Consider the following 14,345-nt stretch of genomic DNA (forward strand, 5'->3'; position numbering starts at 1 on the left):
CCCGTGTTCGCCTGACCCTGCTGTGATCCACATCCTCACCTGTGCCTTGTTGTGATCCAGATCCAAACACCTGCCCCAGAGGAGCCACTAGGAAGGATGTCCCAGAGCACAGTTTGCAGAGCATGTCACAGGGAGTGTGGGCTGCGCTCCACCCCATCGCCGACACTGCGCTGGCCAGATCCCTGGCGAAAAGACATGTAGCAGCTCATCCAGCAGCACTTGTTTCTCTCCTTCAGGAGAGGAAAAGAAGGCACAGACAGACAAGAGATCACACAACCAGATTATAAAATGAAACACAACTCTTTTATTCCAGCGGGGCCATCCATCCCCGTACGTGGAGTGTGCGTGTCCAGGAGGGGCTGCCCAGAAGGATGAGAGGCAAAGAACTGGGATCCCAGTGCAAACAGTCATTTGTACCACAATCACATTTGGAGAAGAGGCTCAGCCCTGCCGCTCACCCTCGTTGTTGCTGCCGGACACTGGCAGGTCAGGTCTGGAGGGGTTCTGCCCACGTGAACCCACCTGGGCTCCTATTAAGGCTTCACCGGTGAGGTTCGATGCTACCGTTGTCTGTACGTACAGCAGCTCAGCTAAACACTGATAACAAACTCCATAGGCACAATGACTCCACAGAGTACATCACACAGAGAAACAATTCAACATCGAGGCCATTAGCAACCTGGAAAAACACTTCCGAAGGGACAAGCAGCTGTAACAGTATTTATTGCCACGTCGCCACGCTCACTGTAAAATAAAACTCTTGATCCCCACCGCTGCAAATGTATTGTGAATGGTAAAATAAATCAGCAGCAAAAACTGTTGGAAGAAACCAGTAGGCACCCAGGGGCCGCAGGTGTCCCTGTCCCCAAGGAGCAGGGGAGTGGAGGGGCTCTACCAGGCAACAGAAATGCCCCAGCACCAGGGCAGAGGTAATTTAAACACAGATATCAAATCCATACTTGGACGCACAGAAGTAGACTCGCTCCTCTGGCTGCCCAGGGAAGAACAGGAGAGACCCCGGGAGCGGGGCTGCAAACAGCTGCCCTCCCCAAGCCTGCAACCCTTAAAAAATACATACAGGTATCTATTATTGCCAACAGGGAGTTTTGATACCCACTCCCCTTGCACCATAAGATGAGTGAATTTGCAGAGCTTGGTCTTGCTCTTTTGTTGTGGAAGGGAGGAGCTGGTTTGTAGGAGAAGGGGAAGGGGCAGACCTGGATATCCGGTGTCTGAGGTAAGGTTGGAGGAAAAAGTGCAGCAAGAAGGAGATGCAAGAAAAACAAACAAAACTGCTTGGCTCTGAGCATCTCTCATATGAAAATGATTGTCAAAGAAGTCACTAGTGAAAACAAGGTAAAAAAATACGTTCGCCGTAGAGGTACCTTTCTGCATCTTTCAGCATCAGAACACTAACCCGAGGTCCATGCAGTGTTTTCAGTTCACCACAGGAATACTCTTTGGAAAGCCCGAGTTGTGTCAGCCCAACACACACCTCCGGGGATGCCGCCCGGCTCGGGTGGTGAAGAGAAGACCTGGAGATCTCCCGTGTCCATCTGGGGAGGGGGACGCAGGTCTCCCGTGGGGTCAGCCCCGAAAGCTGCTCGGTCTCTCCGGCGCCGGCATCCCCACTGTGGCACTACCCGAAGCGGAACTTCAGCCGGTACTTGACGGGGCCGGGGTTCTTCCGAGGCGGGGATGGGGGGAGCTTTGGCTTCGGCGGCGGGGGCTTCTTCTCAGGGAGGGCGACGGTGAAGGTGAGCTCAGGGGGCTGCGGCTGCCAGAAGCGGGGCAGGAAGTGCGTGGAGACGTGCTGGGGCCGGGCACGGGGGCTGCAGCCCCGCTTGGCTTTGCCCCGCTTGTTGAGGGCCACGTACCACTGGCGCCCCGAGCGCGGGCTGCGGTGCACGGCCGAGGCGTAGGTGTTGTAGCTGTTCTCCTGGAAGCGCTCTCGGAAATGGCAGTCTGCTGTGAACCGGGCCTGTGGGGACAGCGGGGACACCGTTAGCCAAGGGCTGCTCTTCCCTGTCCCTGTCCCTCACCCCCACCCCCTGACGCTTGCTGGGTTTGTCTGTCTCCCAAAAGCAGGTCCAAAGGGGTGGGTGGAAACACAGGACACCCGTTGCAAGGGCGCAAGGCACCCGGCCATTTGGAAAACCCGCAACACAGATAATTCAGTAGCTGCTTGCCACCCAGTTTGGGGCTTCCTTAGAATTAAAAGGCTTGGGCCGCCCCAGCAGTGCCCTTCCCTTCCGTCCTGTCCTGCCCCGGCAGCACCCTTCCCTCCCAAAAAAGCATTCCAAAACGCAGGACCAGAGCCTAACACTCCAACTGTGCACCCACTGCCCTGGGACCCCTGGCTGCAGCTTCCAGCAGACCCTCCAGAGCCCACTGCCACACTTTAACCTGATGGTGGGCATGGCACCCGGAGCCCCACGAGCGTCCCTAGCCCAATTCCACAGCAACGCCTCCAAGCCACTGGGATGGCATTGCTGAGCTCCTTGGCTCTGAAACCAGCGATGGAGTACAAGACCAAACCCCTTGCAGCACTTTGTAACCACGCAGAAGGTGTTTTAAACTCCTAATTGAGCAGAGAAATTGAGCCTTAGAGCACAAGTGACACAGCCGTCAGCCTGCCGTGAACATTTAGCCTCCTAGCACTTGGAATTAAGTCTTAAGCTCATTGCTTCCGAGAGATGTCACCTCATGACTCATTTTCACTCTCCCTGTCTTTCATACACCCTTCACTCTGCATCCCCCATGCACAAACATTGACCTTCCCCAGCAAGGCTTTGCTGACCTCAGGTTCTCCCTGAAGCCCCTGTGCTCAGACAGGACACCCCATGTGCAGAAGGAAGCCCTCGCTCTGGACTGGGAAGTGCATCAGCTGCTGCTCCACCATGACCTTGTCAGGCTTCCCCACATATTGGCCTCTCAGCTCATCCCCTCACCGTTCCAGCCAGGAAAAGCCATTTTTCCCCAGCACAAGGTGGGTGGTGCAGACACGACACATGGCTGGCATCAGATTTGCTCTGCAGACCTCCAGAGACAATCACAAAGAGCAATCTTGAAGTCAATTAAATTTCAAAATCCCATTGAGCAGAGATTTGCCCCAGCGAGGATCGCAGCATTGTGACAATTCCTGGGAAGGGAGAATTACCTGGGCAAAGCTGTCCCCTGGGGTCCATGCTGGCCCCTGCCGAGACGGGCACAAAACCCCTCCCACCCCCTCCGTGCTAAAAATGGACAAATGGGAGCAAGGATTTATCAACGAGGAAAAAGCCATCTGTGCACAAAACTGATAATTGCCAGGATTACTGTCATTTTCTGAAGCTGATGCCTCTAAAAATGAACTGCTTGGTAATTTAATTAAGTTGCCATGAAAAAAAAAGAAAAAGGAGGAGGGCATCTGTAAAGCACCAGGCTGGGATGGAGCTGGGCCCAAGAGCGGGTTTCCAAGAAGCCCAAATTCCTGCAGGAATGACTTTTGTCTGTGGTTCAGTGTAAAGTCCCCGGCCTGACTCCCATATCAAAGCGCTGCCCTGAGTGACGGGCGCAGGATGCGCTTTGTACTGCTCAGAACTCATTAGGCCATGAAATAACTTCATCCTGCCAGGACAGGAAAGAACAACAGATGCCGGGTTTGCATTATAGGCGTTGTTTAGTCCAGCCATCTTCAGACATTTGGGTCAAGTTTCTACAAATTCACAGCTTTCATCGAGCAGGGCATCGTGTATCCTCACCCCCACCCTGACCTGCCTGACTGATGTCTCTCTCCGGTCCTGCCCTTTGTGTGTCCACAATTGACCACGCACCAACGAGGTTTGATTTAATTTCTGCCTGCGCCAGGGCATAAATCAAGGCTTCAGTTTGGATAAGGGGCCCATTGTAAGCCCAGAGGGAAGGCTCTGGAGGGTCCAGGGGTCCCACTCCACCTGCTTCTCCTTTCCATCCTTCACCTCTCCTCCTCCTCTATCCCCCTTTCCTACCCCATTGCCTCACCTCAGGTTTTCCTCCACCCCTTTTCCCCTAGACACTGTTCTTGCTCCTAAAATAAGCAACCATGTTCTCAACCCTTTAAGCATCATTAGGTTTCAGGAGCAACACTCCAATAATACTCAAGGGAGACAGAGGAGTTCATAAATCTCCCTGGGAGTGATCTGTGGGCTCAGGCAGCACAAGCACATCGGTGACATCCACTTCATGATCAGGAGGTTTGACTCAGAACCATGGGGTGGGCAACTGGCTTTTCCCTCTCCCCATCTGTCAGCCTTGACCAGACTCCCCGGGAACCACCCTGGGGGTCAACATGCTGCCTTAAAAGCACCCTTCTTGGCAGTGACTTTCATGTAAGCAGAGGAATTAATTTCATTTGTTTAAGCCATCTCTGGAACTAACAACAAGAAACTGGGAAGCAACATCCTGAGGTTGTAACAAACAGTAAGATCAGCTTATGGACTCATGCAATGCAAAAAGCTTGGAAAAAGGACAATGAGATCTGCAGGAAACCCCAGGAAACAGCCTGCAGAGACAAGTTATGGGATTTTCCCGCTCTAGCTGTAAGACACCTGCACAAGCTGGACCTCACCTGCCTGAGCTCTTGCTGGGGTTATCTGTCCCCAGGGGCAAAGCCAGCCCGAGCCGTGGGGCTGCCGGCGCCGCTCGTGCCGCTCTCCGGGAGACATTTGGCTAAAGCCGTCTGCGCGATCTGCTGCAGAAGCGGCTAAAAATAACCCAGCCGTGCTCAAAGAACAGGCACCGCTGATGCAAATGCCCCACTGCACAAAAAAAAAAAAAAAAAAAAAAAAAGCGCACTTTTCATGGTTAAATGCAGTAAGTAGGGAGGTGGGCTAGGGGGCCTTCCGCTCCACCTGTCCCCTATCTGTCCATGCGGCGCCGATGCCGCCCAGCGCGGAGCCATCCCGGCAGCCCGAGGGGGTCAGCACGGTGGGGCCCTGCCCAGGAGCGTCGCTGCCGCGGGCACACAGAGGTGTCACAAGGTCTTTAATAAACAACACGTACTGATAAGCGAGGGGTTTACTTACACTTGCATGGAGTTTTCCTTTTTTTGACATCGCTAAAAATTTGTTGCTGAAAACTCCTCGTATTCCTACAATCCCCTGAGACACAGCAAATATTTCCAAAATACCTAGGATGACAGAAATCCCAAAATAAATCACAGTTCTTTTCACATCGGTGTGACAAAGAAAAAATAAATACAACTCAGTCTGACAGTTTTGCATTTCCTCTCCCACATCCCTGCTTCTCAGCTCCCTGGCTCCACACAGCTCCTGCTCCATCCCTCCACCCTGCAGAGCCACCTCCATTCGGTCCAGGATGGATACAGGGTGGTGGCTGGGGTTTGGTTTTTTTTAAAAGCTGTGCTTTGGGGGACAATTCTTGGCAGGGCTATGACAGAACCCCTGGAGAAATGTCGCACAAGGGTGGGAGTGGGAAGAGCCCCCCTATGCCTATGCCAGCCTGCCAGGATCAGCCTTGCCTGTCCTCCTCTCGCACATGCTGGACTCGGGAAGTCAAGGTGTCACACAGCCTACCTGGGCTAGAGGTACCGATGGTGCTCCCTCAGGCCCACCCCTCACAGCAGGACTTGAGGAACGGGCCGCTGCGTGGCCCAGCCATGGAAGAAACGGGAATTTTCTGAGCGTGATGGGGCTCTGGCCCCCAACAGGGGGCGTGTGCCCTTCAACTCGTCTGACAGAAGGGCTGTAACCGCCGAGCATCCCTCAGTAACAGCACCGACACTTGTCACCTCCCCACGCGGTGTGCGGTTCCCGGGGCAGAGAGTCAGGCGTCCTCCCAAACCCTTCCAGCCGGGATCAGCACATCCCCAACATGCCCTTCCCACCCTGGGGAAGCAGCATTGCTGCCGGGCTGCAGCCCCAGGGGGTTGGTGGCCCCGGGCCTGGAAGAAGGACCCCACAGAACATCTTGCCTGGCCCCCGAAGGGCCGTGGGATTAACATGCCAGGAGCAAACTTGAAGCCGCGTTAAATCCCTGAGGCCGGGTATCGGATCACCACTTCCCATGTTTATTTTAAGGAGGAAGCACAGGTCCCTGAGGCACCCAGGTCCCAGCACCAAGGGCCTAGGGGGCATTTTTCAGGGTTGGTGGGCCACCCCTCCTTGCCCCATGTGCCCTAGGCCAAAAGCCACAGGGCTGTGCAGCCCCACTGCAGCGAGGTAAATATCTTCTCCAGCACATACCTGTCCTCAAGGGCACTCCAAAACCTACTGCCCTTTGTGGGGTGGCCCTGCTGGCTGGCAGACATACTCTTGGTTATTGGGGTTGCCTGGGGTCAAACCCCATTTCCCAGGGGCCAAAGCTGGGGTTTGCTCGCCAAAAGCCAACTGCTTCCCCATGAGGGACAGCTCCTCAGCGTGAAACTCCAGCATAGCCCCTCTCAGCAGCATGTTTCCCCAGCCAGGGCTGGCTCCGCTCTGAAGTGCAGAGTTGGTGTCACCATGGCCTTTCCAGGGAGAAAATCTCAGGTTAAGAAGAAAGGAACTTCACATAATCCAGGTCCCTGCAAGACAGCTGTGGCATCAAACCTCTTCCAGCCCTTCCGAACTCATGTCTCCCAAAACAGCCCTGGCATGGATGCCCTGTTTTCCCATCCTTCCCCTAAACCCCTCCAGGCCACATGCCCGCAGTGCCCATGAAGCCCCGAGCAGAATTCCCAGGCTCCCAGCATCCCTGCCCAGGGGCTGCGCTCCCTCGTGGGGCCTCAGCACAGACCGGGGCCCAAATACTTCGTTGTGGGGCAGATGTGGTGGCTGCTCCGTGAGCGCTCCCAACAGCTGAGCCTCGCATGCTGCCAGGGTCACCTCGGGCCCAAGCCCTCCAGCTCTTTAAGTGACTTTTCATCCCCGCCTGCCGTTTCGTTCACTCTAACAGGATATCACAGCAACTCCGACTGGAGGATAAGCCATGAGTTAGCACAGCTTTCTCTCAGGGGAACGTCAGCCTCAGTCCTATTTTTAAACTGAATATATCCTATTGCTGTGCTGGGAGAATGGGAATGCAGAGGGAAGGATGGAAAAGTTCCACGGGGAAAGGACAGAAAAGGGAGAGCATCCTTCCCCCAGGTGCCTGACAAGGGGCTACGGTGGGAGTGCAGACCTCGCACCCTCACACCATCCCCACAGACTCACTTCCTCGAGGCAGGCAAACATGCAGGTAGCGCTTCCCAAAGGGAGCCAGGCAGCTCACACCGAGCCCAAAGAGCACAGCCTCCCCAGCACCCCAGATTCCCCTTCCCGAGGCCTTCCCGAGCTCACCCCAGGCGAGGGTGGCGGGCACGAGGGGCTCTGTCACCTCCGCGGGGCTCGGGACACTGCAGGGATGGGGATGAGGATGGGTATGCTCAGCCCCGCTGCCCCCGCCCCGGCAGCCCCCCGGCCCCCCGGTTCCCCACTCACTTAGCGGACTCGCGTCGTGGGCGCCGTCCACGCGGCCGTCGGGGTGCAGCTGGAGATGGAAGCCGATGCCCACCCGGCAGTACAGGCGGCCCCGCCGCCGCTCCGGGCGGCTCCGCGGGAAGCGGCTCGGCCCCGCCGCCGCCGCCGGGGAGGAGGAGGAAGAGGAGGAGGAAGGCGTGGGGGCGTTGCGGCCCCGCTGCGCCCCGCCGGGCACCTGCTCCCGCCGGGAGCGGGCGGGCAGGGCGAGGAGGAGGAGGAGAAGGAGGAAGGACGGGCTCATGGTGCCGGCGGGCGGGAGGAGGGAGGGCGGGCGCCGCATCCCGCTCCGCTCTGAGCCCCGGCGGGGGGAACCGGGCACGGGGGGGAGCCGGGCCGCCCCTCCCCGCTATTTATAACCGGGCGGCGGCCCCGCACCTGTGCCCGGCCCCGCCAGCCCCCCCCCCCCGCCCCGTACCCGCGGCAGATGCGGGGCTCGGAGGCGCATCCATCTGGGAATTAACTTGTCCGCCTCGCCGGGACGGGGCCGCGGGACCCTGGGGACAGGGTCGAGTTGCAGCCCCCCGCCCGGGGTTCGGGGGGTGACACGGCAGCTGCACGCCCAGCCCAGCCCAGACTCGGGCGGGGGGCTCGGGAGTGGGGCTGAGGGCAGCCCCCCGAGCCGCCAAAGCTGCTCTCCATCCCACCCGGGGCAGGACAGCCATGCTCCGCCCTTGAGAGCAGCTCTTGGGGGTGGGGGTCCCCACCACGACCCCCCTGACAGCATCTCACAGCCTGTAGGGAAGCTCTGACCCTTGTCCGTGCCCAACATTCCCCGCGGTTCCCAGGCGGGGGTACGCAGCCCGGCCTCCTGCTGCGGGCGCAGTGACCCACACATGTGCCAGGTGCCCCCCAGCTCTGGCAGCCGTATTTCTTCCCAATTACAAAGGCAACTGTGCCACACAGCACCTCGGTGCAGGAGGGGACCCCGTGGCGACAGCCCATCCATCACACCGCACAGCTCTGAGCAGATTCCGCTTTTCTCAGCTCCTGGGGCTGCTCGAGGCCCCTGAAGCCACCGGGAAAACCTCACGTCTACAGAAGTCGACCCACCCTGCCCAGCCTGCACCTCTGTGCCCTCAGTGCTCCTGCCAACCTGTGTACTCCCCTAAATCCCACCCGGTAACCACTCCCCAGCCATCCCCAGGGGTGGCTCTGGCCAGCAGACTTGGCCAGGCCACACACCCAGGGATCGGGTTCAGCAGGAAGGAGGCAGAGCGGGTGGCACGCTGGAGAGTGACCTTCGCATTCCGAGGAAGCTGAAGGTTGGGGGAACAGGGAGAGACGCGCACTTAAGGGGCCGTATCCTGCCTGGCTGACACCTGGCACAGCCTGGTGCAAGCAGAGATGATCTCACAGCATTGCTGCAATTTCAAACCATTTCTCAGCACATATATATATCCACAGCTATATGCACACACATTATATATAGACATGTATATTTAGACAGCCCTATATATAGATGCACATACCTGAAGGAGGGTCAGGGCACTCAAATCTTGTTTACTTCTCCCAGCTGTAACAGTTGGCCTGGCAAAATCCATGACTTCCACTTACCCACCTCATCTTGAATTACACGAACACACTGAGTCCGAATTCAGATCCATAAGCAGGACGAGGACCTGCAGGGTTCTGAACCTCCCGTGTGGAGTTTGTGCTGGACCTCCTGTATCAGCTGAGGCACGCAGGGAGGAACGGCCACCTCGCTCCAGGGGGATTTCCTCTTGGGCATCTTGGTGTAAAGGCTACAGCTGCCACAGGATGATCCCAGGGTAATCTCTGTTCTCCATCTAGGTAAGCAGACCACAAACAATTTCTGCCACTGTAAGTTAAGGTGAATGCAAAAATGTTTAAAGTTGCCACCCTGGAAGTGACAGGGCACAGCAGCAGCCCAGGAGCAGAAAGGAGGCACCTGCACATCCTGGGCAGAGATGCCCACCCAAAGCTGCTGTAACCCAGAGGTTCACTAGCAAGCACAGCCTCCCTAATTTTTACCCTTGGGTCCACACCAACAGTTCCCAGCAGCCTTTCTGGTGCTGCCCTTGCTGCAAGGCATCCTCTGCTCACTCACACTTCTAGACCAATTTTTCTCCTCCAGTGAAGAATTCCTAGAAAACCCAAACTCCTGAGAGGCATGGCCATTGGTGAGGCCGCCAAGAAGGTGACACCAGCTGGGCGGGCTTGCCCAGGCTGGTCCCCAAGGACCAGCTGTTGGAGAGAACCCCAGTGCACTGTGCGTTCCCGATCCTTTTTGGGGTGCAGTGAGGCAGCAGAGCCCTTGGGGGTCTCTCATGCACTACACTCTGCTATTCCCTGCTGTGGGATGGACACACTACCTGGGATGGGGGCTCCTGCCCATCTGCAGGATGCCATCCCCCTCCTCTGGGGACTCCTGCGTACCTATGGAAGTGATGCTCAGCCGGCTGCGCTGTAGAGAAATGACTCAGACAAGTCCCTGTGGCACATGGCATGTTTCCATCTTCACCAAGAAACCCTTAGAATTCCCAAGCAGTGCTTTGGGCCTGAACTGTGTAGTTTTGGATGTTTTCATTTGGACATATTCATTAGCACAACACATCAATTTCAAATAGTGCAGGTGCTTCTGCAGCAAAACTCAGGGAAAAAAACCAGTCTAGACCAAACATGAAACCTTAATCTAAATAAACAAGCAGATGTAATATTCAACTTCCTGGAGTAATTGTGTGTAACTGCTTTGGGCAGTAGCAACCCTCACACGCACTCCAGCAGCTTTGGAAGCCTAATGCCGATGTTATGTTACTTAAATTATTCAGGGCTTGGTTACAGAGAAAACTCAGCAAATGGAGAGGATAAGCTGGGTTTCAAGTGCAAAATTCCCCTTTTGAAGATGAGAAGGGCTCTTCTGAGCCTGTTTGATCTGCTGCAGAGCACGGGGCTGTGCATCGCACGGCAGGAGTGCTCCCCCCTCCCAACGTCAGCCTGGGGTTATTCAATTGCCACTTGAAAATGTGCAAGGTAAAGCACGAGCAGATATGAAACCAGCCGGCGGAGCCCTAGCCCTGGGGTGCCCGAGGGGCCAGCTCTGTCTGCCCCTGGCCCCCAGCAGCCCCAGCCCCAGCCAGCGGCTGCATGGAGAGACACACCAGCCTTTCGGCATCGCTGGGTTTTTTTCCCCTCCCAGAAAGGTTTATTCCACTGCATTACCAGAGCGATATCATGCTGGATTCACCTTCCCGGCGCGCTGCAGATCTATGCCGCGTCCTCGCACTTGTGCAGGCTCAGGCTGCCTCGGAGTTGGCTGTTCCCCAAGGAAACACCATTGACACCACCCCTGGGAGCTTGGAAAATGGCCTTTGCAATGAGGATATGTGGCCTGAAGGATACTCACCTCAGTAGGATGGTGGTGGCTGGAGCCCAGGTCATCCTGCAAGTCCCTCCAGAGGCGTCCCTACTCTGGGGGGACAGTGAGGCCTGGGGCTGCTCGAGCAACTCCACACAAAGCCAAAAGATGAATGTATTACCAGGAGGCCATGCGTTAAACCAGGTTAATTTAATTTAGATGATTACCCAGGTGCCGTGGGGAGCCCCAGGCAACCCCAGTAACAGGCTCCGCGGGAATGAATGCCAGAGAGATCACTTGGAAGCCACCTCAGGAGCCTGGATAAGGAAATAAAAGAAATTCAAAGTGAAAACCAATGTCTCTCTTTAAAAAAGCCCAGTGCAAGCTGGGCATTACCCTGCATTCTGCAGGACAACACTGTATCTCACAGAAACTTCCCCTATGCATTTTGCTTTTTGTGTGTATTTGTTTAAAACCCACCACCAACACCTTCTGTACTGGATAAGGTCTTTCCACTCCCTTCTCCCCCCCTCCAAATGAGACCTTAGCAGCAGGGAAAGTAGAGAAGAAATATTATACCGCTCATATTATTTTCAAAACAGGGGAACTATTTTAGCCTTGACTTAGACATCCACAGCTGAATAACACATTTTCAAATGCTGGGTATTGAAATTAAATCTTGATAGCAGATTTTCCAGTTTTAACTGATTAGGGATTAACTAGAGATACATACCTTGCAAAGAGGAGCTCAGCCTCCTTGGAACAACAGCAACACTTATTGGAGGAATAATAATAATAACAACATTATATACACATTTATAGGTATATTATTATACAATAATAACATATACATAATGTATACATCAGACATTAGATATATTATATACACATTTATATAGATATTATTATTGTTATTGTTATTATTATCTGTTTTTTATTATTGTGGCCTGGCTGCAGACAGAGCAGTCTTACCTTGAGCACTGCAGGACGCAGGGAAGAGGCTCCTCAAAGCTGAAGGCTGCCCTTCCTCACTACCAAGGCTCCTCCACAGCACACTGAGGATGCCCCTTGTGGGTGGGTTTTGGAGGCAGACGCAGCCGTGGGCTCTGGCACAGGCTCACAGGGGCAGGTCTATCCCAGAGAAATGCCTGAGCCGTGCCCTAGCACTGCATTTTCTGGGCTGTGATGCTGAGAGAGGATCCTGCATAAGGGGCTGATGCCACAACCCAGCCAGCCTCTGCACTGAGCAGTGACACAACACAGCATCGACCACCAACAGAGAAAGTCAGTTAAAAAAAAAAGGGAGATTCCCTTCCCTGTTTCCCATGCAGCAGCATTGTCGATGGACAAAGGAGCAGTGTCTGGCAATGGCACTCACGCTGACCTAAGGAGAGCCAGCATAGCTCTGGGGAGTGACGGTCTTGCTGTGACCAAGCCCTGAGCCTGAATGGCCCAAGGGGAACTCTTGTAACCCCCCCTTCATGCAACACCCAACTGCACAGGACCACAGGTGCTGCCCCCCCTTATGCCACATCCTGCTTGTGCATCGCTTCAGAGTCTGATATCAGATTTCACCAAAACAAAGTCTAATGTTTTGATCAAATTTCTTGCCCGTTAGTCCTGTAGATTTTTTGTACTTAAGGAGAGGAACAGTGTGAGCTTTGTGTGTCCGTAACAGTGCAGACACCTGCTGCACCACACGTGTCCTGTCTAACAGCGTTTTTTAGGGAGCTGACAGGCAGGCACCCCGTAGCATAGACAGACCCCATGGGGAAAGTCCTGGGGCTTAGCACCGTGCCTGCAGAGAGAGTCACAAGGAACAGGGATAAAGCAGGGTGCTGCAGGATACTGCAGGACAGGTCCCCAGATCACTGGGCCGTAAAGTCTTTGGATTAGATGAAAGAGTTGCTGTATGTGCTGAGGTGCTGAGACCTGCAGGTGTGCGCAGGCTCCCGAATACTCCCTCATGGAGGGAAAGCACCAGATCTCCAGCAGCGCCGGGACCCAGGACGAGCGCAGGGAGCCGGGGAGAGCATAATTTACACCGCCCCTATGAACCTACCCGGGCGCAGGAAGGATCCAGCCCCAAAGCCCTCCCGGGACTAATGGAGAGGCGGAGCTGCCGCGGGAGAGGAGCCCGGAGCATCATCCTCGGGAAGGAGCCCGTCGGGGCCCCGCACATCCCGAGCGTCCCCGCTGGCCCCGCGGCGGCCCCACTAGATGGCGGTGCCTGCCCGCCTCTGCCGCCCCCGGCATCCCCGCGGCATCTCCGCAGCGTCCCCGCATCCCCCGGGACCACGGCTCAGCATCCCGGGAAATCCCCAAAAGCTTTCCCTAGAAAGAGGAGCCGTAGCGGCGGCACCGCTTTTAAGGAAAGCTCCCGGGAGTAATTAGCGTGTCGCCCCCGCAATTAACGGCAGCAGGTGGAGCCATGCGTATTCCTGACGCAGGGAATGACAGCCGGGGGGTCGCTTCGGCACCTGGCGTGGTTTGGGGGTTATTGGGACGGTGCCGGGGTCAGTGCGCGCTGAAGGAGTGAATGGCATCAGCGGGAAGGTGGACTGTCCGTGGCAGGGACCCCCCTAAAGCTCCTCAGACGTGCCACGTCCCACATCCGTGAGGATAGCCAGTGCTGGCTGTCAGTGCTCCTCACGAAAGACACTCTCCAAGCGTGCGGAGTTGTAAGCACGTCCTACCTGAGGCTCCAGGCACTTTCCTGGGAGCTGTAAAGGCTTTGCAGCAGGTCCAGGTGCTCCACGCAAACCCCAAACTCCACAGCAGCAGGTGCTGGTGGTACTCTCGACCCACTCGCAAGACAGTGGGCACCTCCCATGCTTTGCCAGGGGCTCCAGCCTTGCACAGTTCTGGATTTGGGATATTTTCCCTGCCAGTGACCCACGGAGCCATGTGCAGCCTCATCACAGTGAGCCCCGGCTCCCTCCAGGGTGATGCCAGCTTGTGTGGGTTTCCCCGGGCTGCTGTGTCCCTCAGGGCCCTCCTGTGCACCCAAAACGTTCAGGGCTGACACCAGATGCACCTGCTGCAGGTGGTGCCCACAGGACCAGACTGTCCTGCTCTGCCCAGAGGGGTTCCCCTTTCCTGAGCCCTCCCGTGTGTCCCTGGCTGTGGTGCCGTCACCCCAATAATGCACCAGGGCAGAGGGCACCCACCCTTGGCCCCTTGAAGCACTCCCTGCCCCAGGACACCCCAGGCTGGGGGCTCCTCTGGGCCCTGTCACCCCAACCGCCGGGGCTCTGCTCACCCTGCAAGCCGGGGGCCACCTATAGCCCTGGCAAGGTTGGGGAGCAATAAAGGCTCCTGGCAGGGGTGAAGTGGGTGGTGTGGAGCAAAGTGAGGGGCTGAAAGGGGCTGGGAAGGAAAAGGAAAAAGAAAAAAAGGAAAACGGGAAAGAGAGGAAGAGAGAATGGGATAGAAAACACAGAAAGTCTGAAAGAAAAAGGAAGAGAGAAAATCAGAAAGAAAAAGAAAGACAGGCAAAAAGAAAGACATTATAGAAAACCGAAACCACGAAGGGAAGAGGAAAGGAAGGG

At 56.0% G+C, this 14,345-nt stretch overlaps 1 protein-coding gene across 1 annotated transcript; it reads right to left on the minus strand.

The window, feature by feature from the left end:
- Positions 1-357: 357 nt before the first annotated feature.
- On the minus strand, positions 358-7,939 carry FGF5 (fibroblast growth factor 5). Its single transcript, XM_051794490.1, has 3 exons — positions 7,440-7,939; positions 5,046-5,149; positions 358-1,981 (listed from the first exon to the last, which is right to left on the minus strand). Exons 1-3 carry the CDS (start codon positions 7,756-7,758, stop codon positions 1,640-1,642), a joined length of 765 nt encoding a protein of 254 aa, XP_051650450.1. The 5' UTR covers positions 7,759-7,939; the 3' UTR covers positions 358-1,639.
- Positions 7,940-14,345: the final 6,406 nt, after the last annotated feature.

This window comes from Manacus candei, unplaced genomic scaffold, assembly GCF_025592945.1.
Source record: "Manacus candei isolate 608988 ecotype Guabito, Panama unplaced genomic scaffold, ASM2559294v1 h1tg000039l, whole genome shotgun sequence".
In the NCBI taxonomy this organism is placed as follows: Eukaryota; Metazoa; Chordata; class Aves; order Passeriformes; family Pipridae; genus Manacus; species Manacus candei.